This window comes from Brachypodium distachyon, chromosome 2, assembly GCF_000005505.3.
Source record: "Brachypodium distachyon strain Bd21 chromosome 2, Brachypodium_distachyon_v3.0, whole genome shotgun sequence".
NCBI lineage: Eukaryota > Viridiplantae > Streptophyta > Magnoliopsida > Poales > Poaceae > Brachypodium > Brachypodium distachyon.
In genome coordinates, this window is record NC_016132.3 from 6,876,670 (window position 1) to 6,901,122 (window position 24,453).

The 24,453-nt window shown below is 49.3% G+C and overlaps 3 protein-coding genes across 4 annotated transcripts; 1 reads left to right on the forward strand and 2 right to left on the reverse strand.

Moving 5' to 3' along the window:
• Positions 1-200: 200 nt before the first annotated feature.
• LOC100834298 (C2 domain-containing protein At1g53590) lies at positions 201-6,833 on the reverse strand. The gene is made up of 12 exons (XM_003566241.4): positions 6,560-6,833; positions 4,778-4,852; positions 4,515-4,655; positions 4,260-4,355; positions 4,021-4,152; positions 3,087-3,239; positions 2,951-2,992; positions 2,783-2,831; positions 2,309-2,404; positions 2,034-2,217; positions 1,593-1,713; positions 201-1,347 (listed from the first exon to the last, which is right to left on the reverse strand). Exons 1-12 carry the CDS (start codon positions 6,683-6,685, stop codon positions 547-549), a joined length of 2,016 nt encoding a protein of 671 aa, XP_003566289.1. The 5' UTR covers positions 6,686-6,833; the 3' UTR covers positions 201-546.
• A 2,844-nt stretch (positions 6,834-9,677) lies between these two features.
• On the forward strand, positions 9,678-12,241 carry LOC104582529 (protein argonaute MEL1). The gene is made up of 2 exons (XM_010232384.3): positions 9,678-10,099; positions 11,681-12,241. Exons 1-2 carry the CDS (start codon positions 9,907-9,909, stop codon positions 11,728-11,730), a joined length of 243 nt encoding a protein of 80 aa, XP_010230686.1. The 5' UTR covers positions 9,678-9,906; the 3' UTR covers positions 11,731-12,241.
• LOC100835830 (GDSL esterase/lipase At4g10955) lies at positions 10,527-14,853 on the reverse strand. Of its 2 annotated transcripts, XM_010232383.3 has the most exons (3): positions 14,591-14,853; positions 12,669-13,680; positions 10,527-10,721 (listed from the first exon to the last, which is right to left on the reverse strand). In XM_010232383.3, the coding sequence occupies exons 1-2, from the start codon at positions 14,701-14,703 to the stop codon at positions 12,714-12,716; spliced, it is 1,080 nt and encodes a 359-aa protein (XP_010230685.1). In that variant the 5' UTR covers positions 14,704-14,853; the 3' UTR covers positions 10,527-10,721; positions 12,669-12,713. The 2 variants fall into 2 exon arrangements, with proteins under 2 accessions (XP_010230685.1, XP_003566291.1); XM_003566243.4 differs by lacking the exon at positions 10,527-10,721 and having other exon boundaries at positions 12,546-13,680.
• Positions 14,854-24,453: the final 9,600 nt, after the last annotated feature.

Here is a 24,453-nt window from a genome sequence, read left to right on the forward strand (position 1 = left end):
TTTTCGAAAAAAAGTGCGACATTTAACCTTGTAGTTTCTTGGGTCTTGATCAAAGCATTTTATCTCTAATGTTTTCCAAGTTTGAATAAAATATAGTATTATTTCTATGATTCAATATATGTTTTCCAGACAAAAAAAAGATTCATATCTCCACTAAATTTGTGTTCAAGAAAAAGTATATATTTGCAACAAAAGTTCCAGAGAAAAATATCACAATAGAGAATCTATAACTTGCTTTTTACATACATGTGTCTGTGTACATACAAATTGTTGGGTAGTCACACATATCTTTACAACTGTTTTGTCAAAGAAATGCATCTCACAACATTAATCACCTATGAGTGCACACTGTTCAAAAGAAAATCACCTATGAGTGCACAGCACACTGCTCTTCGTCATATTTTACAACAACCTCTAAATCACTATTATTCTGCATTTCTGCACCCATATGAACAACAGGCAATGCCACATGCACAAAGCAAATCTACTGCCAGCAGCAGCAGCAGCAACAGCAACAAAAATTGCTGATCTTGCACCTAATGTGATTTATGAAGTCTGAGGAGTAGTTTCTACGTCCACTGCAACACCCTGTACACTGCCATCTTCTGTTATCGGACGGCCATCCATAGGCTTACCCTCGACTAGAATAGGCCCTTCATTCACCACCACCTCAGGTCCATGAGTTTCAACCTGCTCCGGAATATCCGACAGCGTGTCCTCCTTTCTCTTCATAGAAATCTTCCTGCTCAATGTGCTTGTCAATGATCTACCTGGCTCGCCTGCATTTTTCGCCATCACCTTTGCTACATCTTCTGTCTCTCCTAACTTGCTTGCCTCTTCATCCACAACAATCTTTATCGACGTACGCTTCTCACCAAGCTCCTTAAGGTTGGGACGTGGAGTTCGAGGGAGCTTTGGATCAACCTCTGTCGCACTCTGAGAGCTTGGAGTTGCAGGGAGGCTAGGATCAAGATCTCGGGAGCTCCCCTTCTTCGAGTTCCTCCGGAAAAAAGAGCCAAGATTGAACATCCCCCCTTGTCCACTGCTTTTTGGAGTGGGAGGGGTTTCCTTTGATATGTCAACCTCCTGGTAAATCTCTGTGTCCGGACAACGTGCTCGTCCTTTCCGGGATTCCCATGTCTTCGGAACTCCAGTACCAGGGCGATGTACATATACCCCTCCAGGTTGTTCTTGTCCTTCAATGTTAATGTGCTCCACTTCATCCATTAAGGCTTTCTTTTCTTCAGGTAGTTTAGCAGCATCCGACTTGCTGTCAGCAGATGTTGACACTGGCAGTTCTGCATCAGCTTTTGTCAGCGATTCTTCCAGACCAGTTACATCCTTCTCCTTCAAAACAATTTGGAATTGAGTTCAGGCATGAGCTTTTACAGTTTCAACCCATGCACACATCTCATTAGGCAGAAGGTACAGATGCACCAAGTATGGCTCATCAGCCTTTTTATTAGATAATGTCACAGTGAATAGAGCATCTCTACCGTTACCAATTTGAAGGTGCTACCTACCATCAAGAAATGACCACCAAAAAGGTCTTTAAAAACTACAGCAAAAAATTTGAGAATTTTATGACCAACCTCTGATATATCTTCAATTGTTATTGCCAAGTGGATCCTTCCTTTCTTGATATTCTTCAGCGATATCCATTTGTCATGTCTGTGTCCACCTCTCAGCTCATGTACGTCTATGGTGCACTCTCTGTAAAAGGTCGGAATTTAGCATATTTTTGTTTCTTTCAGTAAAAGACCAAGCATATCAGTTCAGTAAGAAGCAGCAAGAAACACTAATTGTCAAGCGGAGATAAACGATTGTCAAATTGTCAACAGCTGAATCACAGCACTGTGTTTGTCACAAATATAGTTCCAAGGAAAATCCTAGGACATGCTCCAAGTATAGGCATTTGAGATTTTCTAATGGCTACTCCATGTTTCAGATGCAAGACAATATAAATATTATCCTATGGATTTCCTGACAAAACTTCATTTCCTAGAATGAGTTCAGAGGAAAGAACATAGTACCCAAGCGAGTCATCAAACATGTGGTCCTTATCACGAACTTCGATAACAAGTTCATTTGATGCCTCCCACGACGTGATAGGTATCTTGAATTCTTCAAACCACTTAGGGGATAATGTTTTCCTCTGTATTTGTGTTTGGAATTTGAAAGGACCAAAGCGACCTTTCACGTAAGGGTCCGAGAGCCCTGCAATAGAACATGAAGATGTGTTAAAAAGACGGATGAGTAAGACAATTACAAACATTTTCTGCAGCCGCAGCCCGCATGTTATTCTCACCATTTATATCAGATGGTTTCATATCAATTCCTTCCAAAATCTCAAGTTTCACATATGCAACAGGAGGCCTCTCCTCAATGTTGAACCAGTTATTTTCTGCAGAATGTAAGAAATTAGTGGAAGGGAAGTAGATAAAATAGCAGGAAGAGAAAGAATTATCATCACAAAAAGTACAAAACGAGAAGTATCATTCTTCTCAGTGATGCTAATAAAATGGAACTTTCCAAAAGTAGGACAAATAAGTAAAGAAGTTGCTTAATTTTTTTAACTAGGGTCATAGTAGTTTTGCAAGCACACTCAGATAATGAAAATGAGCTAAAGATGTCGATTTACATTGACCCTACACTCATTAACTGCTTGGTACTTACATTAAGTGCAGCATGATTTCTGAAAACTACAGTTACAGTTTTTTTTAAACCAGCAGGAAGGCAGAGGCCAGGTATTACCACCTTTTCTAAAACAAAAACTTGTTACCTGAAGGAGTAGATGAAAACTTTTCCATATCGATGACAAGCATGTTGGGCTGGAAGAAGAAAAGATACTTCATTACTTGAGCAATGAAAATATCATATAATAGTAAAAGGCAAGACCAAGATTCCTTAAATGGAGCAGTGGAGAAGATAAAATAGTCGTGAACCTAACCTCAACTAATGTCTGCCCAAATGCAGTATCCATCAACTTATCCTGGAAAAGGAAATACAGTAGACCTCACTAAGAAACATAATCAACAATGATACCAAAAGGTTTAGAAAAAAATGATGGAACATGGGAGGCTTACTAGCCATCCTGAAATTCCTGGAAACTCAGTGACATCAAGTCCATGACCAACGAGTGGTTTGACAGTCATTTGAAAATAAGGAGGCTCCACAAAGCATAGTCTTAGACGGCCAAGAAATGGCCAACTCCGAACAAACTTCACACCAAGTAAAACCTGCATAATGAAGTAATGAACATATTATTGAGCTGAGAACATGGTAAAGATATATGAGCAGGAATAAACTGCCTGGTATTTCTGATGAATTGATGATTTGCTGAAATTTAATTTGAATCTTCCCTTCTCTTCTGTTCCCTCCAGAATGATTTTGTATATTTTCTACAATTATTTCAGTACACTTTTACAGTTGAGGACTTTCCCTTGTTATTTTCCTTTTAATTTTTTGTTTTCAAATAAGCACTGTTGACTGGAAAGTTCTTATTGGCCTCTTTAGGTTTACATCCAAGTGCTTGCAACTGACCCACAGAAGCAAGCATGATGTTTGTTTCCGTTCACCCTACAGCACTAGCTATTGCCTCCACTAAGGTAAGAACTAAGAAACATTATATTCCTTTCCTCCACTGAGCACGAATATATGGCTTGTCTATTTGAGTAAGGATAACGGATAACCTTAATTAATATTGAGCAACAGGCGTGATAAAAAAATGTGGCTACATAATACTCCCTCCGTCCCATATTAAGTGACTCAAATTTGCCCAAATATGGATGTATCTATACCCAAAAAGCATCTAGATACATGTAATATTTCGTCACTTAATATGGGGCAGAGGGAGTATAAATTTTAGTCAGTGCCTCTACTTTTTATCATGAAATGGAAGAATTCTAATATATGTGTAATATTTGTTTAGAGTACACTTTCTCCACATACTATCAAGATAACCAAGTTACCAATCCACATAGATAATGATAGAATGGTGAAGCTAGCTAGGTGACTTGCCTTGCCCTCGACATGCATCCTAGTCAAATGCATGTTTGCGGTCATTCCAAGTCCCACACTCTTATGCAGCTGCATAGCAAGCACAACACTCATATCTTCAGCAGATAGGAAGTTCATCCCTAGCTCCAGAACCTGGGTCAATCGACCAGATGGCATACGGATTGTTACTAATGTGTGGCCCATAGACGAAAAGGAAAACATTCACATCAAACTTCAAACAGGAAAGGAAAAATTCCCACCAAATGGTCATCATCTGATGTCTCAGGTAGAACTCTCATTGATGTAAAAATTGGTGGATCTCTACCCATGTAAAGCTCCTGGACACTTGCTTTACTCTGCACAACAACTACATCAATTAAGCTACTGAGTGGTACCTACTTAGAGAAATTAAAGTTTAACTTATAAAAAGAAGGTCGAAGTAAAAGTTCCAGTTACAAGCCATGCTATAGAACATCATGAACTGTAAAAACAAGAGATAAAGCTATAAACCATACAACTGTCCAAGGTTTGAACTTATCCAAGAACCACGGTATGATGGGTCCTAAAAGTTGTGAAACAATCTTCTCCATACAAATAGACCACATCTTGTTGATTGCGTGATTTAACCAACGCACAGATTCTCCATCAGAAAGCAGCTGATACAGAAGAAAATATGAGCTTTTAGTGTGCCCACAGATCACAATAGAAATAAAAAGCGGAAAGAGTGTACTAGCCTAGTAGACAGACATCAATCTTAGATTACATAAAAGGTACATACTCTTCGTTGGTAGGCAGATTTCATTTCCCCATGTTGTATTCGCTTTTGCAGTCTCATTGCACAGCGGGCATTCACCTACAATAAAAGAAAAAACATGATTTTTCTTTATTTTAGTTTTAGAACCAAACAGACATATAGTTTTATTTGATTCTCATTTTCTGATAGAGGAAATTGCACTGCTGGTCCATGAACTTGGCTGGCGGGTTCACTTTAGTCCATCAACTTGTAAACTATGCACCGTTAGTCCAAATCTCGGTTAGCTCACGGTTCTGGGCGTTAAGTTGCCACGTGCCCGGGGGCAAGTTGCTGGAGGGGGTTTATGCAAAATCCTTTTCGCATTCTGCCCCCTGACATTATTTCAATCCAAGAACCGCCCAACCTAAATCCCCCACCTGAGCAGCACGTGAGGAAGACGAACCGCCACTTCGCAAAAGCCCTCCTTTCTCCTCGCCTCTTCTCTCTTCGACGTGCTCGAGGGCGGCGACCGGGTTGCAGCAGGCGACGGTGTAGGAGACAGCGGCAACCGCCTTGCGCGGTGCTCGTCATGGAAGCTCGTCGACGCAGGGTTGGCGACGACCCGCCTGATTACAGTGAGTTCTACCTAGCTAACCGAGATTTGGACTAACGGTGCACGGTTTACAAGTTGATGGACTAAAGTGAACCCGCCAGCCAAGTTCATGGACCGGCAGAGCAATTTCCTCTTTCTGATATATAGACATGTTCATGCAAACATGTAATTCGTTATCTACAAGGCTAAAATTTGTGCATGCTGAAGCTTGAACTTAGTAACAATAATCATACTTTTAAATAAACAACATTTCAATATAAAGAGGGAGCTCTACTTGTCAAATTTTGCTCTTACTCAAAACAGAAGATAATTTTTTTTCTCGAGCACGCCGAGCGGCATGTCATTTTCATTAAGAAGAAAGCGCAAGTACAAACGGGCAGCCAAAGAGCAAAAAGCTCAAAAGAAAACAAAACAAAACAAAAACAGGAAAGAAGCAAAAGAAAAGAGAAAGAAAAGGAAAAGGAAGGCCTTCGGCCACTATACAGGGATAGAACTAGGCCAACATCGGGGGGACGTGCGTGAAAATAAATTTCATGTATTACGAATTTATTTACTTATTCAGAAATCTATAAAAAAGATAATTTAATACACTACGAGTCAAATTCACATTTCCCCTGGAAGCATAGAACCACCATTCTTAAAAAATAAACATATTCCAGAGGTTTGACTTCAGCACGGCATCCCCAAAGTTCCCAAACAGATGTCCAAACACGAAGTAGACAGAATTAATGGGTTGTTTTTCCTATGCCTACCAACTTTTTTTCCCGAGAAAAGGCAAAAAGCTGTCACCCATTCCAAGTAATACACACACGGAGAAAATTATCAGTGCCATGGCTGAGATCCTACAAGCCCGACTTCATAAATCATCAGAAATACCATAAGACGCCAACATACCAAATAACCACACCCCTTTAGAGAATATCAAGTCATCTGGAACAGCTACAATCAGTAAGCACAAGTAAAAGTCAAAAAATCATGAATCATGTGCCTGTGCCTTGTGCCCTTGTGTAGCTCTGTAAACGCCAGCTACATAACCAAAGGGGGGAACAAATTTAAGATACGGAGGAACTAAAGAGCTGGAACCGTAGAGCCAAAGAGATACAGTGGCCGGAACGATCCGGTGTAAACGCGTGCGTAACAGGCGAACGTTTAGTTCTAGGAACTCGGGAGGGGGGAGAGCCGGCGGCAGAAAGCAGTATGGTGTATATACTTACCAAGTAGAGGTAGAAGAAGGCGAGGATGAAGAGGACGGAGTGGCAGCACCCCACGGAACCGGCGGCCCAGAGCGCGGCCAGCACCAGGCCGATGTGGTGCACGATGGACAGCTCGCCGGCGTCCATCTCCGCTTCCCTCCGCCAGTCCGCCGCCGCTCCGGGCCGACGGCGATCTCTTTGCCGCGAAATGGAGCAGCAACTGGCGGGTCTCCCCTCTGAATCTGGATGGAACGAGGCGAGGTGAGGCGCGTGTGCAGCCTCGGAAAGCGAAATTTGGATAATGACAGGGGGCCGTGTGAGAAATTGAGTCATGGCACGAGCCGGCACGAAAGGAAAGTGGCAAGTGGCGCGCTGGTAAAGGTTGAGCCAGGCGCGGCGCACGCACGCGCAGCTAACTCAGCGTCCGGTCCGGTCCGGTACGGCGTGCTCCGTCGCATTTGTCCTCGGGTCGGGTACGGCATGCGCCGACACGTATCGTCTGAGAATACGACACTGTTCAGGAAATCAAGAAATAACTGGAAATTTTGAAACTTCAAACAAGCTTGACCCTACCTAGTCGGCGCCACGTGCATTGGCGTTGAGTTGTCCACTTGTGAATCTTGTGTGGTTTTTTCTAACAAAAAAAACTTGGGTGGTTTCGACAAGAAAGGATTATACATGTGGAAAGTTAGAGAACTTGTTTCATGACATTTATTAAAAAAAAGTATTTTTCATGACAAATCAATTGATTTGTTTCTAAATTTGGTTGAGAAATTTCACTTTTTGGAAGCACTATTTGGTGTTTCTTATAGAATTATATGACTAGGAGGACAAGTCAAATAATGTTATTTTTATCTTGTCGATGTTGAAAAAAGTTGGCTACGTATTTTCTAGATGATATATACTCCCACTTATACATGTAGCAAGAGTTTCAAAGCATCACCACCCAGTTTATGTCTGGAGAGGGAAACATTTATGAGAAAAAGGGCTTCTCTTCCTAAAACTGGTCTCTAAAATTCTGATTTTTTCTGTAATATAACTCGTTTTCTCTTGGCTTCCACATCTGACTAATAGCAGTTCACATTTATTTAATATTAATTTAATATGAGTTGTCAGTCGCTGAAAAGGAGAACTGCATATATGATGTATTTTGTGGAATGGAGAGAACAGGGATACCAATCGCACTGTAGCATCTTCAGGAGCTTCCCCATATTTGCTTCCCCAAAACCTCTATTTAGGGATTCCATATTAAAGATACCCTCCCCAATTTTTTTCTCTCTCCAACAGATTCCTCATATTTCATTCCATATGCCTCATCGAAATTCGGAAAAGACAAATTAAGTGCTGATGTGTCTCTTCTTCACACCATTTCCTTTCTCCCTCTCACCTCATATCAATATGGGGAATCCCACGCTCGAGATAGGACATCTGTTGGAAGACTTTTTTGCCCAAATTCTCTAAATTTAGGGCATGGGATGAGAAAGCTCTCAGAGTACAACAAACTCAACTTTTCGCTTGCACAACGATAGGGATACTAATTTTGTTCTTCAAAACAAGCCACGTCGTCAAATGGCACGGGGGCCTTCCTTTGCCTGTAAGAAACCTAAAGTCCTAAACGATCATCTTGTTGGCCGAATGTCATCAATCATTTTAGCCATGTGGGAGCCACGATGACCAATTGCATCAATTGGAAGTAATTTATTTAATTTGGCGGGATATTATCAGATCAGAAAGCGATGGCCTGTTTGGACTTTATGAGTGATACGATGCCACGAGGACCAACCGTGCAGAGATGCAGGGGCCAAATTGTGTTTTGTGAGTTGATACGATGCGGCAGCAGAGGATTCTGTCGACGCCGTTTGGCGACGTTGCATGCTGGGCATGGGAATACGATACACTGCTACGTACCCTACGTTCTTGTCGAAAAAAATGAAGCACTTCACAAGCTGACTGACTTAAGCAATCCTCTCACCGGGCTATCCTAGGGGCACATGCGAGTATACATGGGCAAACCTCAGGCCGGGCTTCATAAAAACCCGACGGTCAAACCTGAAGCCCGGCCCGGCCCAAAATCTCGAAAATAGTCCATTTAAACATTAAAATAATTATTTTCGGAATAAAAAATGATTTTGTATACCTATTTTTTCTAAAAAATATCCGTTTTTAGTCATTTCGGGCTTTCTGGCCGGGCTTGGGACTGGAAAGTGAGGCCCGATCCCGGCCCGGGACGTCGGGCCGGGCCCGCCAGGTCAGGCCACCCATGCCCAGGTATACATGCGAGTAACATGTGTTTTGGACCTTTGGTACAGTTCTCAAGTCCCGCGCTGGTCCTTGGGGGATGGTATCAGGTTGGCGCAGCGGTCAAGCTTAAAAAAGGTAGAGTCGTCACATGCCTTCTCAAATAGAGGTTGTTTTAGACAGGTACATCGTATCCAGTCAAGTAGATCCTTAAAAAAATAATACTCCCTTTGTCCAACAAAAACAAAAGATGTCTCAAGTTTGTCAAAATTTGATGTATCTAGACATAACTTAGTGTATAGATGCATTTAAATTTAGTCAAAGTTGAGACATCCTTTGTTGGAAGAAGGGAGTACAGCAATTCAAGAGCAGATTCATCGTAACTACAATCTCGTCAGCCGCGGAGACCGTGAAGCCAAGTCTTGCGTAGATATGTTGTCATGCAATACTCGTCCTCTTCTTTCGTGGGTTCTTTCTCACATCATTGTTGCCGGCGTCTGACTCTTATCGGCGAATTCTTAACTATTACACCAACGACGTTTTTCTCGATTTGACGTACTTTTTTTTCCGGATACTATTGTGCATCTCTAAGAAATAACTAACCAATTTTTATAAAATCATTTTTAAAATAAAATAAAATTACACACAAGTCAAAAGACGTTGTTTTTCTCACTAGCTGTAGCTGGTGGCGTGTCACAAGTGAAGTTAGATGTTACTCTCTTCGATTCCAAATTTAAACTAAAACCACGACAATTTTTTTTTAAATTTAGGATCGGAGGGAGTATATTTGAATCTCCGGTCCACGTGAGAAGGAAATAAGGTGCTCCAGTAGAGCCGATAAACAGACTTTTTTTACACTGCATAACTAAACTCGAATTTCACCGACAGAACTTCAGATCGATCGCGGATCACAGGAGTTGTTCGGTGTCGCGAGGAACGGAAACCAAAAAATTTCTCACGGTCGATCTTAGGCGTCCATGTAACCATCGGCGGACCACGGCTAGCAGCCTTAAGCACTCCGCCTCCGTCTCCTCCTTGACACGTTCGCCGTTTATACGAGCGGAGTGTGCAGTCACGAGCTGCGGAAGCGAGGAGTAGTGAGGCCTGAGGTGAGGCAGGAGGAGGGAGAGATGAGCGGAGACGACGGCGACAAGGCCAAGGCTTGCGGCGGCGGAGGGGAGTACGAGACGTTCCGGGGGCCTCCCAGCTACCCTCCCCCGCACCCGCCGGTCGTCGGGTACCCGCAGCCCGCCCCGCCGCCCGGCCTCTATGGCCAGCGCGAGCCCTACTCCCGCAACCGCGGCGGATACCAGGCCGGGACAGGTAATTTCCCGATCCCTCCAATCTTGGGTTCCTGAGTGAGGAAGATGTCTGGGAGAAGCACAACTTCGGTGTTTGTTTGACGTCGCGATCACAACTAGTTATGGATCGAATCCCGAGGGGTTTGTTTGATCTGGCGTGTGTAATGCCGGTTCTCAAATATCGATCGCAACGGGTGTGAAACTTGTGGGATCAAAGGCGGAATTCTTGCTCCGAGATCTCTGGCTGCTTATGGGATCGGTGCCCACTCTTGGGGTCTTTGATCTATTTCAGTTCTTTCAGCCAAACTCTAATTGCTTGGAATTGAAAATCATGTTGCAGTTTTGCACTGTTTCATTCAGTTGCTTGATGCCTAGATCCAAATTGGCCTCAGTTGTAGTATCTTCTGTTTGTTGTAGATGTTGTCCTCTGTTGTATGCTAACTGTATCATTAGCGAAACTGGTTTCCACCAAACTGATCCGCAACATAATCACAAGTATAGTGTTAACTCAATCGGCGTCCCTTTGAGCAGATTGTATGATATAAGTGGTACGTAGTATTAAAGGTAGTACATTTCCATTTCTTAACATGGCATGTACTTCAGTTGTCTTGTACCATCAGTTTCCGCAAGTTGGCTTCATTGATCTGTTTGCACAACATGAGATTTGAATGTTTGATAGATGACATGTAAATGCAGTATACACAAAGTAGTAGATGTAGTAATCAACTAATCATGTTGTTGTCTGTGATGATTTCAGGATTTCCAATGCATATCTAGTACTCCCTCCGATCCTAAATTCTTGTCTCAAAATTGCCCAAATATGTATGTATCTATTCTTAAAAGGCGTCTAGATACATGTAATATTCCGACAACAATTTAGGATCGGAGGGAGTAATTTTTAATTTTCTGTGTTTATCCATTGTAGATGTAGTTGAGAATTGTTGAGCAAATAGACTATTTGTCATCTTGTTGTTCTTGTAAGACTTGTGAACTTTGCCTGTGAAAAAAATTAATCCTGTATCAGGGGCAATTAGTGAATCAAGTATCATATCAACCGCTCAATCATGTTAGGCCCAACAGAAGGTAATGAAAAAAGTTAGTTCCGCACAATGTTGTTGCTGGGTCTGATTGTTTAAAAGAACTAAACACTGGATTTAAATGATAAAGGTAGTATCGATAATTAAATCATATAGGATATCTATTATGTGTTTGTCTTGTCATATTTCAAAATTTATATAATCTTCAATTGTTGGCTTGTTGCATGATGTATCATTTTGATTCATGTTTTAAATTTTCAACACATATGTAGTGGAGCATATCTATGTAACATTTAAACAAAGAGTAATTTAGAGATGTGTACAGACTTATAGAAGAATGCATTAAGGATTTTACATGTATGTACCTACAGTATATTTATTTTCCACTAATAAAGATTGATTCCAAGAATACGAACACCTCTTATAAAGGAATGCATGATAAAGGTAATGCAGTGTTGTGTTAAAACCTTAAGTGATGTCCAGACTAGTCTGTTTTTCTGTCAGTCACGTGCCACCTTCAATTTTGAAATTCCAACGATTTTAATGCGAGCTTCTTCCTGTAACAGGCTACCCTCGCTACAATTGCTGTGATCATTGGGGCTACCACTGGACCTAGTGTTTATTGATCTCAGTTTATGCATGTGTCACTGTACATACTGTACATTTCATGGATGCACAAAGATTCCATATCATATCTTCTGCACTGCAATGTAGTCACTATTTTGATTTTAAAATTTGCGTATTCAATGTATTACAGGGAGAACAATGTCCTTGTAAATGGTCATAAATTCGACTGAGACGACTTTGCCGTGTGAATGCTCGACATCTTTGCCTTCTGAATGCTCGAACAACCTTGATCCAAAAGAAAATTTGTAATTTTGGCTTGGTTTGCCATTGCCAGCTGGTTCAAGTCTGATCTAAGAACAATCTTGTAAGGAGAACTATATAGAAGGTTTCTACGGAATTTTAGTTTCATAAAAGAGATGTGGTTTGTTTTATCACCGCCATGTGCCAGTTGGTTCAAGTCTGATCTAAGAACTACTGCACACCCGATGAGGAGAACTATATATAGAAAGTTTGTAACAAAATTTTAATTTCAGAAAAGATCTACAGGATAAGACAGAGTTGCTTTATGTCTAACGCAGAAGGAAAGTCATGGTAAAAATTTGTTGATATTGTCACTATGCACTCTTGTGCTGCTAGAAGCACCTTTATTTTCCATCTTTTGATAGAATGAAAGCATAACAGAAGATTTTAGAAATCAAGAAATCGCATATTGTTCATGGTCAAAATCCCAAGGCTTTGCAAAGTTGACTGCATTATAACCGCCCAGTGCTCCAGTGACAATCATGATGTACTCGGTTCACATTCTATTGTAGAAATAGTAATGATTTCACCATGGAACACCTGACACTTGTCATTTTAAGGAAAAATGTGAAAGCGAAATATAATATTCACAGTTAATATCGATATAGGAACTAGCTGCTATGCGCCAAAAACTACTAAGAATGTTGGCAGGAACTGGAGCATTTCATTAGAGATTGAAAAGCTTACTTGACTTAGAACACGAGACAGACATCACAATGACATTGGTTTTTGCTACGATTCTTTGACATACAGGGACTTCAGGTGCCTATACATGAGCTTGCTATCATGTACAGCTAGATGGAGCTCAGAATCATCCGACCACCATTGCTGCAGCCCATGAGCTTTAAGGAACTTCTGTGGTCCTTTGGTAATCACAAACACCTTGGCACGCGCATCGGAATGACTGTCATCATGCTTCTCAGCAGCAACGGTGGCTTCACCACTACGGTCAAGATAAAAGCAGCAAATGTAGTCACAGTTGTTGATGTACAGGTTCGGCACCCATCTTTTCACCTCCTTGATCAGCTTTTCTTCCCCAATTTCAGAGGCAATTTCTCCCTTCTCTCTCGGGCAAGAAATTTCGCCTGCATTTGAGGAGCTGCCACTGATGTATCGCTTGAAGACCTTGTCGGCTTTCTCTTGAAGTTTCCTTAGGCCCATGCCAAGTGACACTGATGGTGGGTTAAACAAATGGCATTCCACAAAGATTCCATCCTGAGCCAAAGTCTTCCCAACCTGCATAGCAAAGCCAGCACCCAAGGAATGCCCAGCAATGCACACATTGTTGCTGCCATGTTTATCGATTGCCGACTTGAGCACCTCCAACGCTCCAACGAACCTGACAGAACTCCTCAAGCTCTCCCGTGCAAAGAACCTTAAGTCATCCTCCAAGTCTCTCGCAACAGTTAACTGCTTCAATATTGTTCCCCTCAGTGCAAGGACAGCCTTTGGAGCACCATTAGGCCTCAGCATTATCAGGTCTGATAGTGCAGCAAGCTGGTCCCATTCTAGAAGTGCCCCGTATATGGATTCGTCTCTCGAATCAATCAAAGAACATACCAGCTTATATTTGAATGGCTTCCACCAGTTAGGAGCGAGGGCGTTTTCACCGGTTCTATTCTCTTGCCTGTCAAACTCCAGAAGATATGCGGCCTGCACGAAGCACGAAATTGCAATTCTTCTGTAGCTGGGATCCGTCCTGCAGAATCATGATAATGTTTGTTCGTCAGTAACTCAGTACTATACACACCACTAATTTCACTATCAACAAAAGGCATGACCTCCAGCAATAGTTGAAGTGACTGAGAATGCAAATAGAATGGGGGATCATAGCACTCGTATTTCTTACTCCCTCCGATCCTAAATTGTTGTCAAAATATTACATGTATCTAGACGCTTTTTAAGAATAGATACATCCATATTTGTGCAAATTTGAGTCAAGAATTTAGGATCAGAGGAAGTAGATGAGATGAGTTTAATTTCACATGCATAGAACCAGGATTGTATCGGATTAGTTTCTGGTTGCCCCTGTTGGTAGCTAATTGGCTATGCCAACTCTTCAGACCAGAACAACTGAAGAAGACTGTCCAGCCATAGTCAAGTGAATTGACAGCTTTCGCCATTCAGCAGACTCATTTGGACAACACGAAAAGCTAATTCAGGTATAGCCATTTCTAGGCAGTAGTACTCTAGGCCAGCTTCCACAGTGGGCAAGGCAAGAATAGGATAAATAGGTGCCCTGGGCATGACTAGTAGATGTTTCACTCTCTTCTTTTGCGACGAATGCAGAGATGTAGATAATTTTACAGGGGAAAGAGCGCCATTAATCGAAAGTACGAGGCCTGCAAATGTTTGAGAATCTAAGCGTCGTCTCATCCTGAGTTCGCTAGATTTGAACACCATGTAGAATCAGAAATTCAGAATCAACATTTTCTCAGATTCCTGGTTTATAAAAAAATCTCCCAATCTAAGCAATTCAAAGTTAGGATCCCTAACCCCTAATACCGTAGGGCCCGTGCAAATAGTATTGTGACCACGAACCATGTGCTCTGGTGTCCCGAGAAACAAGGTTGAAGAAAGAGGGAGGGGAGGAGAGGACGGTTGCGAACCAGGTAGAGGTAGAGCGGATAAGGTCCCTCCAGCTGGGGTTGGAGAGGTTGCGCGGCCCCGTTGCGTGGAACTCCCATGCCGGCGGCTTGCCGCCGCCACCACTGCCCCCCATCCCTTGTAACAATCCCTTCTTGGAAGCGTGGAAGGGAAGGGAAATAGCCAACGGAGGAGGAGGAGGCGACGAGGAACCGTCCCCTGCCCGCAGTGCAGACGTGCAGTCCGTTCGTCAACGTTGGAGAATCGGGGGTTTAACGCGGCGGTTTCTTCTTGTCACACGATGACGCGACGCTTTTGTCTGTTTTTGAGCTGAGGTGTGGGTTTCCTTCGACCGTTGGGAAATATATCCGGCAACATTCTAGCTGGCCACATTTGGCTAATTTAGTTGGGTACAATTAATGCTAGGAATAATCTTGACGAATTTACAAAGTTGTACTCCATCCTTGTAAATACATAAAGCCCAACAAGATTTTTTATTCAAAATTTGATTAAGTATGGAACTAACAGTATGAGGTTAGCGTGATAGAAAAGTGATATCACAGGGTATGTATTGAAAACATATTCTGAGTATATATTATTATTTGTCTAATAGCTGGTTAAAATTTATAGCATATAAATCTGTATCGACCTCATACATTTGAGGAAGTGAATAGCCATGTTGTTTCTTCTTTATGTTAACCAGCAACCTTTTTGGTTAGACTGAAATGTGGTTTCTTCCTTTTGGCTTATAAGAACAAAAGTAAAGCCGAAAATCAAAAACCACGTTTAAGCCTAACCAAACAGACCCAAAGTTCTTACACAAATGCTACGGGTCATTTGTTGGCGTTAGTGTCTGCATGCATGCTTTTTGCGAAAGATATTACTTTAGTCAATATGCAAACTTACAAAGGAAACAAATGTCACAATATATTTGACGCGACGAAGTACCTCGGCCGGATACCTTGCTCCATGGGATGTCAAATTATGTTTGGTTCTCTCGTGTATGCACAACAATAAGAATAACTTTGCATGCATCTAACATTGTTTGTCGTTTTGCTGCTTCCAAGTCGGAATTTTTTTAAGAAGTAAAAGAAAGTAATCTAAGGAAATTTTGAAAAATAAATTTCTTCAAACGAAAACACCTCTTTACTAATAAAAAGGTATCATGGGTTAAAATTTTATAAATATCCATCCGGATTCCTTCTTTCGAACGAAAAAGCCCCTGTAGCCGATCCAAAGGGGGCGTCGTGTCGAGTACCAAGATTTTGCTACAGTAGTTACTTACAAGTACTAAGATTTTGCTACAATAGTTACTTACGTGTGGACTACATGAGCAGGGGATATTGTTGCTCTGTAGAAAAAAAAATCTACTCTATATGGCCTGCAATCTCCTTGCTCGTCATCGTGCACTCGAGGTAGTAGGCCGTGACGATGGCGACGGTGAGCATGTCGACGGCAGACGCCAACAAACCGGGGGCGTGCGGCCACGTCCCTCTCTTAGGTTCGGTAAGGGCGTTTGGGGCAGAGACCCGGCGATCGCCGGCACGGCCGATGAGGCCCTGCGGGGCCGGCGAGACGAAGTGCTAGCGGTGCGCGCTAATCCAAGAACAGATGCACGCACATTTTACCCAGGTTCGGGCCACTCGGAGGTGTAAAACCCTACGTCCTGCTTGTCTGAGCTGATATTGATTGCGGATCAAATGTTTACAAGTTGCCGGGTAAGCTCCCGGGCTTTCTCTCAAAGGCTAGATACTCCTCACTGCTCTCTGCTGGCTGTCTACTGGAGCCAACTAAGCTTCTGCCGAGCGAACTGAGCGAACTTGCTGAGCTGAGGCAAGAAGATGCGGAACCCCTTGACCGTTGGCACGGGTTCTCTTTTTATATACAAGAAGATGCCACAAGTGACACGGTGCATGGGCTACAAGTGTCCAGCGGGGAGGCACCCAACTCCCCCCGGTGAGCTGGTGGCGTGCATGGATGCCACCTCCACCACTAGGGGTCTAAAACCTTAGGGTAGGATTGGACAACCACTGTTCTTTTGATCGGACGGATAACTACCCGTCGGTCGGCTCGTTTACTGAGCCGTGCGCTTCACTCCTTGCCCTGGTGGGACCGCGCATCCCACGCCCGCCACGCGCCTGCGTGGCGCTGTTGATCTAACCACTGGACTGGGCCCCGTGCCTGAGGCGGGGGCATGCGCCCGGGAACCTCCAGTCCCGGCAATACAACCCCGGGAAGCACCCGGGCCCAGCGCACCCGGGGACCTCCCCCGGGAAGCAGCTTCCCAGGAGGTGCCCAGGTGGGAATGTTCCCCGAAGCCCCGCTAGCCCCTTCCGGGCTGGTAGCTTGCCGGGGAGCTCATAGACGCTCTCCGAGATGAGACCTTCCCGGGAAACTCGGGAACGGGGCCCACGCGTCACGCAGTGGTGGTACCCCGGGTGCCACTGCTGCGACAGTAGCCCCCGGGCGTGGGCCGGCATCACCTGTTCCCGGAAGGGTTTTCCCTTGGTCGGTTGCCGGGCTACGCCCTTAACCGACGCGTGGGCCCCGATCAGTCGCGGGCCCACGTCCCTTCGCGTCCCCCTGTACGGAACCGTTACAGACGGAGTAGTGGACGCGTGATTTCCGCCCTAACTCCCCCCCTAAATAGAAAAGTTAAGGCCACTCCGCGCATCACTCCCAGTGATTAGGAGTTATCCCCGCGCACCCGTAGGGTACGGAACCGGCCGTTACCAACGGCCAGGAGTCAGAAAGCCACCACTGTTGCCAAAAGGGGAAACAATACTTTGCCCCTTCGTCTCCATCCTCTTCCGTATCTTGCATCCCTGCGCTCCTGCTAGCTTCCGCCCTCGCTTTTCATGGCGCCCCCCACCACCAGGAAGGGGAAGGAGGTCCAAACCTCAAAGAAGGCCACGACGAGCAAGACCGAGGCAGCAATCAAAGCGGCCGCCACCAAGGATCAGAAGAGGCGGGAGATGCGCGCCACAGTCGCCTTCTTCCTTCACGCACTGATGGAGTCTTATCAGCTGCGGGTGGCGCAGCTCCACCCCACCTCGCTGTTCCTCCTCGTCACCTTCCAGTTCCTCTGCGAGGCGTTCGTGGGGGTGATGCCGTCGGTGGGGCTCTTCCGCCACTACTTCTACCCGCGCATCGACAACGCGAAGGCGATGTCGTCAGGGGTGGTCTTCCGCACCCGCGACCAGATGAAGTCCGAGTTCATCGTCCGGTTGGGGAAGAAGATTGAAAAAGAGTGGCAGGGCGACTGGTGCTGGGTCCGAGTGGAGGACCCCCACGAGTTCATCCAGTCGTCGACGGAGTTGCCGGTACCCCAGAATGGCTGGCAGGACAGGTACCACCGCGACGCCAACCTTTTCCCCATCGTGGAGAAGATCAAGGCGCTGCGGCTGGCGGGGCTCACCGATGTGGACGTGGCACGCACCTTCGTCCATCGGCGCATTGCCCCGCTGCAGCTACGTTCCCGGCCCGCGTGGATGTACATGGGTACCGGGGACAGAACACGCCTCCAGGAGGACGGCATGGACTTGGAGACCCTCAGGACATGGGTGAGGGGGATCTCCGGCGAGATCTTCCAATCGACGGAGTTCCCGCCGGGGGTTTCCTCTCTTCACGCCGGCGTCAAGGCGCTCCGCGACATCGTCGGCGCCTTCCCGCCCTGCAACTAGTGGGGGTTGATGGACGACACCCCCACCCGGGTCCCGCACGCTCCCCCGCAAACACCCCGCGAGAAGCAGGTGCTTGAGGAGAGCGAGGGTGGATCCGATCCCAGCTGGCCCTCCCTCCAGTCGCTGGACGACGAGGTGGGCCAGGCGGCTGCGTCCTCGGAGGTCGTAGCCGTGGAAGACGATGACGAGGAGAGCAGCAACAGCGCGCCCTTGATCGTGAAGAGATCAAAGGCGTTTATAGCGGCCGCAGCCATCTCCTCGACCGGCGACGCCCGCCCCGGCAGCGGCCACCAGCCTTGCGGCGGCGGCTGCTTCAAGGGCATCCGTCGGCACCTCGACGGCATCCGCGGCAACAGGAGCCGCGGGTGCCTCGGCGGCAGCCTCCGCCCCAGCGGCAGCCGCCGGCATCATGGCGGTAGCCGGTCCCGGGGTGCCCGCCAGCACTCCGACCGCACCTGCGCCTGCAGGGGTCACCGGAGCCCCGGCAACGGTCTTTGCCCCGGTAGCGGGGGCCTCCGCAAGTCCAGCTCCCGGCGCCGCGGCGGCCTCGCCGTCAACACCCGGAGCTCTCCGGGTCACGACAACTCCGCGGGCGCCCACGGCGCCACCCGCTAGGGGGGTCTTCCGGGGCTTCGCGCTCCGGCGTAACCCCCCGAAATCCTCCTCGCCGGCGGGTACCAGCAAGAGGGCGAGGAGCGATTCCCCGCCCAGTACACCCAGCAAGAGGACGCGCGCCGACACTAGCGGCGCCGCCGACCCCATCGCTGCAGGGATCAGTAGCGATGCGGGTGCGCCCCTTGGCGACCCAGCCCCCACAGAGGCAGGGCCGGCAACCGGTATGTCTTTATCACTCCTCTGCAATCGCAGGGGGCAACCCCCGCCTGGGGTGGGGAGGCTTCCCCAGCCCCGGGGTCCCCGGGCGCAGGCGCAGGGGAAGTTGCCGGGGGAGGACAGCAAGGCCCTCGGGAGCAGGCTGGTGACCCGGCGCACAGCCCCACATCAGCAGCAGGGGCCTCATCGTTCTCGGCGGCGCTCCCCGGCACCAACCTCGGCACCCTCGCCGAGGTCGCTTGGAACCCCCTTACCTGGGATCTGAGCGTCTTCGAGCGGGGGCACCGGTTCCTGGACGCCGTCAAGGACCAGCAATTGGCCTTCGTCACCTCCTTCAACGAGGTGAGGGAGCACCACACCGCCGCCAAGAATCAACTCGGCGAGGTGCGGAAGGCCGTAAAGAGGGAACGCCACGAATTCTCCCGGCTGCGCGAGGAGACGCGCCTCACCGAAGAGGAGGCGCGGTTGGCCCAACAAGCCCTGGAAGCCGCCCGGGAGCCGATGGTCTCGGAGGCCGAGCTCCAGCGGCAGCTAGAGGCTCAGCTCGTGCAGCTTTAGGGGAAGCTGGACTCGATGGCGGCCACCCTCGAGGCGGCTCGGAAGGAGCACGCCGAGGTGCTTGCGACGGCCCAGTCCCGTCTGGACGAGAAAAGCGTCCTGATCGCCCACTACCGCAGCGAAATCCAAGGCCTCCGCATCATGCTGGAGGTGCAGGTCAAGGCCGCCGAGGATGTGGCGAGAGCGGCGGCTCGGCACGAGACCGAGCTCAACTCCACCAAAGATAGAGCGGTCAGGCTTGAGGCCGAGCTGGCCGCCGTCCGGGAGGAGCTCGCCAAGGCCGCAGAGCTTGCGAAGCTGGAGGGCCGTGTCAGCAAGGCCAAGAAGGCCGCGCACGACGCTCGACTCCATCACGGCACGCTGATCGGGCAGCGTCAGGTCGAGACGGAGAAGCTGACGAAGATCGCCCAGTCGCTGCGCGACCTGCTGGCCAAGTTTGAGCTGCAGGCGGCGGAGGTGGACGGCACGGATGTCACGACGTTGATCCCCTTCTTCCCCGACTTGGTGGGGAAGCTCGGGGCGCTCGACGTCTGGATTGCCAAATACGGCGCCAACGAAGTCACCAACTGCGCTCGGGAGGTTGCCGGGACAATCCTCCCGCGGATCCATCTCCGGGACCCGGAGTTTCCCTTCGAGTCCCTGCTGGACGCTTGGTCCGACAGCGAGGATGAGCCCACGCACACCCAAGCAGTGCGCGAGTTCATCGACGAGGTCGTCGAGCGGATGCAGATGAAGCCGGAGCCTGATCTCCCCGCCGAGCCCCCGGCCGAGGACGGCGACAACTAGTTGCCGCAGCCCCTAGCCGTGCTCGTTTCTCCCAATGTAGCTCCTCTAGTTCGCTTTCCTACAAGTATGGCGCTTAGCGCCGTTTGAACAATCATCTTTTGATTAGTCCATGTAATCATTCAGCACGGTCAATCAAGCTTTTCAATTTGCTCAATTTTTGTTCCTTGTTTCCGGGGCTGCCTCGCGGGGCAGTCCCCTTAGCCTTTGCGTGTCGTGCCTTGTGTTGCCGGGGACTCGCACGTCCCACCCTTGACCAGACCAGGAACACGGGACGGGCCCGTAGTGCCGACCTGGGGTCAAGCGGTAGTCGGCGAGCCGCTCCACTTGCGGGGTAACTACTCCAAGCCATGCCCTCCCGGGACGGACCCGGAAGCCACACGGGGAGCGCACTCCCCCCGCAAGCGTCCTCCTCACACCCCAGCCACACGCGGGTTCCGGGGCCACACTTGGCGAAGCAGCATCCAATTCTTAGTCAATTAAGTTTTTCGACACGTTCGTTGTTCCCGGTACTGTCTAGCGGGGTGGCCCTTTTAGCCTTTGCGTATTTTGCCTTGTGTTGTGGGGAACTCACGCGCGCCTCACCCTTGACCAGACCAGGGACCCGGGACGGACCCGCGGTGCCAACCTAAAGCCAAGCGGTAGCGGGGAGCCACTCCAGTTGCGGGGTAACTGCTCCAAGCCGTGCCCCTCCGGGACGGACCCGCAAAGCCACACGGGGAGCGCACTCCCCCCGCAAGTGTCCCTTTTAACACTCCGGCTACGCGCGGGATCTGGGGTCACACCCAATGAGACAGTGCTCAATTTCATTCTGTTCTTAGCGAATTCAGCGTTCAGACACTTAGCTTTTCCGTTCGGTCCAATGCTCCGTGACGTTCGGCGGTAGAGTGCAGCTGGGGCACTACCTTGGTAGGAACCCTCCTTGGGTACCTGTTCAAGGGAAACGATTTCTGAGGGATGCGGTAGGAGCGCGGGGGCAGGATCGCCGCCAGCGGCAACCGCCGACGATGATGCTACCACCACGCCCACGCGGCAACCCTCGCCTTCAGGGACGGACCCCGGCTCAGGAGGACTCCGCCCCAGGAGCAGCCGCAAGACGGCTATAACGTCCTTGACGCCAGCTGCGCCCCACCCCGTACGGCGGGCACGGGTGGCGAGGAAGTTATAGCCTCTCAGCAACAGCCCCCGCAACCGGGGGAGACCTGGTTTTTTCTGGGGAGCTCGTCCCAAGGGATGCGACCGCCCTTGTTGCCCGAGAGCAAAACTACTCGAGGGCCGCGGCAGGGACGCGGTGATGGGATGGAACGGGCGACGAGCGCCGGCACCGGCGGCATCACAGCGTCCTCGCAACGACCCACGCCCGAAAAAAGGCTCTCTCAAAGGGAATGCGGCCGGGTCTCTATGATAGTGCACCCGTCGGCAGAAGGCACGGATGGCATGCACTACCATAGAGTCTCCGCGGCAGCCCCTGCTCCTTGCGGAGGTGTCCTATGGAGGTGGGCGGCAAGGGCACTTCGGCAATGCACCCCGTCAGCGCCGGACGCTGATGGCATGCACCCCACAGTGCCTCCGCGGCGACCCTCGCCCAGGAGCAACCCACTTGAGGAAGCGCGGCAGGGGCACAACGGCAGTGCACCCGTCGGCGCAGGACGCCGATGGCATGCACTACCATCGTGCCTCTGTGGCGTCCCTCGGGGCAGGCTCGATGGGGTGATGCGGCAGGGGCGCGATGGCAGCGCACCCGCCGGCGCTAAGCGCTGACGGGACGCACCACCTCCGCGCCTTCGTGGCACCACCCGCCTTAACGGCCCCGGACCCGGCTTCGCTCTGAGCCGTTCCATGGTTGGGGCGCGCCTTTTGTAGGCGCGGGAGGGGGGTTTGCCACCGCGCGCGACGGACCCGCGTAGCACCCGTGGTGCCCTTCCCTCGAACGCGGCGCAGTTTCCGCCGTCAGGTTTACCAGGCAACCATGGCACACGTGGCGGCAACCTGCCGAGTCAGAAATCTCAGAGTGCGGGGAGCCCCTTGTGCTGCGGTCCTCCCGCACCACAAGGCACCGGTATATGGTGCGACCCGTGGGCAGCCCACGGGCACCACAGTGTACAAGATTTCACCCTTTCCTGCAGGTTAGACTCTTACCAGGCCCGAGGTGCTGCAAATTTTTTCGAAACTTATGAAAATAAGCAACACAAACAAACCCTTCCTGCCTCCCAGCCCCCGGGCACAAAGGGGTCGATGCCAAACTTGGATGTGAGCATTTCCTTTCCCAGGCGCAGCGACGGCACGGTGCAAGCTGCGAGGGCCCCGGCAACTGCACGTCCAGTGATGCACGTTGCGGGAAACCCGCCACGGCATGTCCAGTGATGCGCGCTGCGAGAAGCCCACCAACGGCATGCTCCGTGCTGGAACGATCCGGCAACGGGTTTATGTTTCGAGGCCACAACAGCCCCCTGCTCACAACCAAGTATGGAAAGACACCTTTGTGCACTTAAAGCAGGAGACAGAAGAGAGAGGAACACGCGAATAAACAAGGCAAATCCAAAGCTCAGGGGCGAAACACTTATCTTTATTCACGATTAACTACAGGTTTACACGCGGGGGCTGCCCGGTTACACTAGTTCGAGAGGTATGCATCGGAGGCATCACCTGAGGGTCGGGCTCCGCCGCTTCACGGGTAGAACTTGCGCAAGTGCTCAATATTCTAGCTATTGGGCATGGGCAAGCCGTCTTTGGTTTCCAGGCGGACGGCCCCCGGCCTGGTCACCTGCACTACCCGGAAGGGGCTCTCCCATTTCGGAGTCAACTTGTTCCCCGCCTTCGTTCCTTGTATCCGACGCAGGACAAGGTCTCCGTTCTCGAGCCCCCGGGGACGGACTCGCCTGTCGTGATAACGACGGAGTCCAGCTGGTAGCGCGCGGCTCGAACAGCAGCCCGGCATCGAAGCTCTTCCATGAAGTTTAGATCATCGACCCTTTGCTCGTGTTGGCTGGTGTCGCCATACGCGCGTACTCGGGGAGATCCGTACTTGAGCTCGAGGGGCAGCACCGCTTCTGCCCCGTAGACAAGGGCGAAAGGAGTTCTGCCCGTTGCCTGACTAGGTGTGGTCCGGATGGACCACAGCACGGGCTGAAGTTCTTCGATCCAGTGCTTCCCATGGCCTTTGAACTTGTCAAAGGTTCTCATCTTGAGCCCCCGCAGCACCTCTGCGTTGGCTCGCTCCGCCTGTCCGTTACTCCTCGGGTGAGCAACGGACACGAAGCGCAGCTTAGTGCCCATGCCCTCGCAGTAGGCTTGGAACGCCGCGCTCGTGAATTGCGTGCCATTGTCGGTGATGATGCTGTTAGGCACACTAAACCGGCACACAATGCCTCTGAAGAACTTGATAGCCGCCTAGGCGGTCATCTTCCGCACTGGTTCCACCTCCACCCACTTGGAGAACTTGTCAATGGCCACGAACAAATATTCGTAACCGCCGACCGCCCTCGGTAGCCTGCCGACGATGTCGAGCCCTCAGACCGCGAACGGCCATGAGGACGGAATGACATGCAGGGCCTGTGCCGGTTGGTTGCTCTTCTTTCAGTGGAACTGGCACGCTTCGCACGTCCTCACCAGCCGCTCTGCGTCAGCCAGGGCCGTGGGCCAGTAGAAGCCGTGCCGGAACGCCTTACTGGCTAGAGCCCGGGAGGCCACATGGTATGAACATGTGCCTCGATGTATGTCTTCCAACAGTGCGCACCCTTCTTCCTGCGGCACGCAGATGAGCTTGACGCCGTTCGCACGCCTGCGGTAGAGGTTCCCATCCACCACAGTGTACATCTTGGCTTGCCACGCTACTCGCTCCGCGGCGACGTCATCTTCCGGGAGAGCCTCCCCCTTTAAGTAGCTGGCGATTTCTTCCACCCAGGGGGGAATCTCCCTGCCAACGCATGCCGCCATATCAGCGGCATGGACCCCTGCTGCCGCAGGGGTTCTTTCGGTTGCCGAAGAGGCGTCCCCAGCAGCCGGCTGGGGGGCGACTGAAGGAGCCGCTT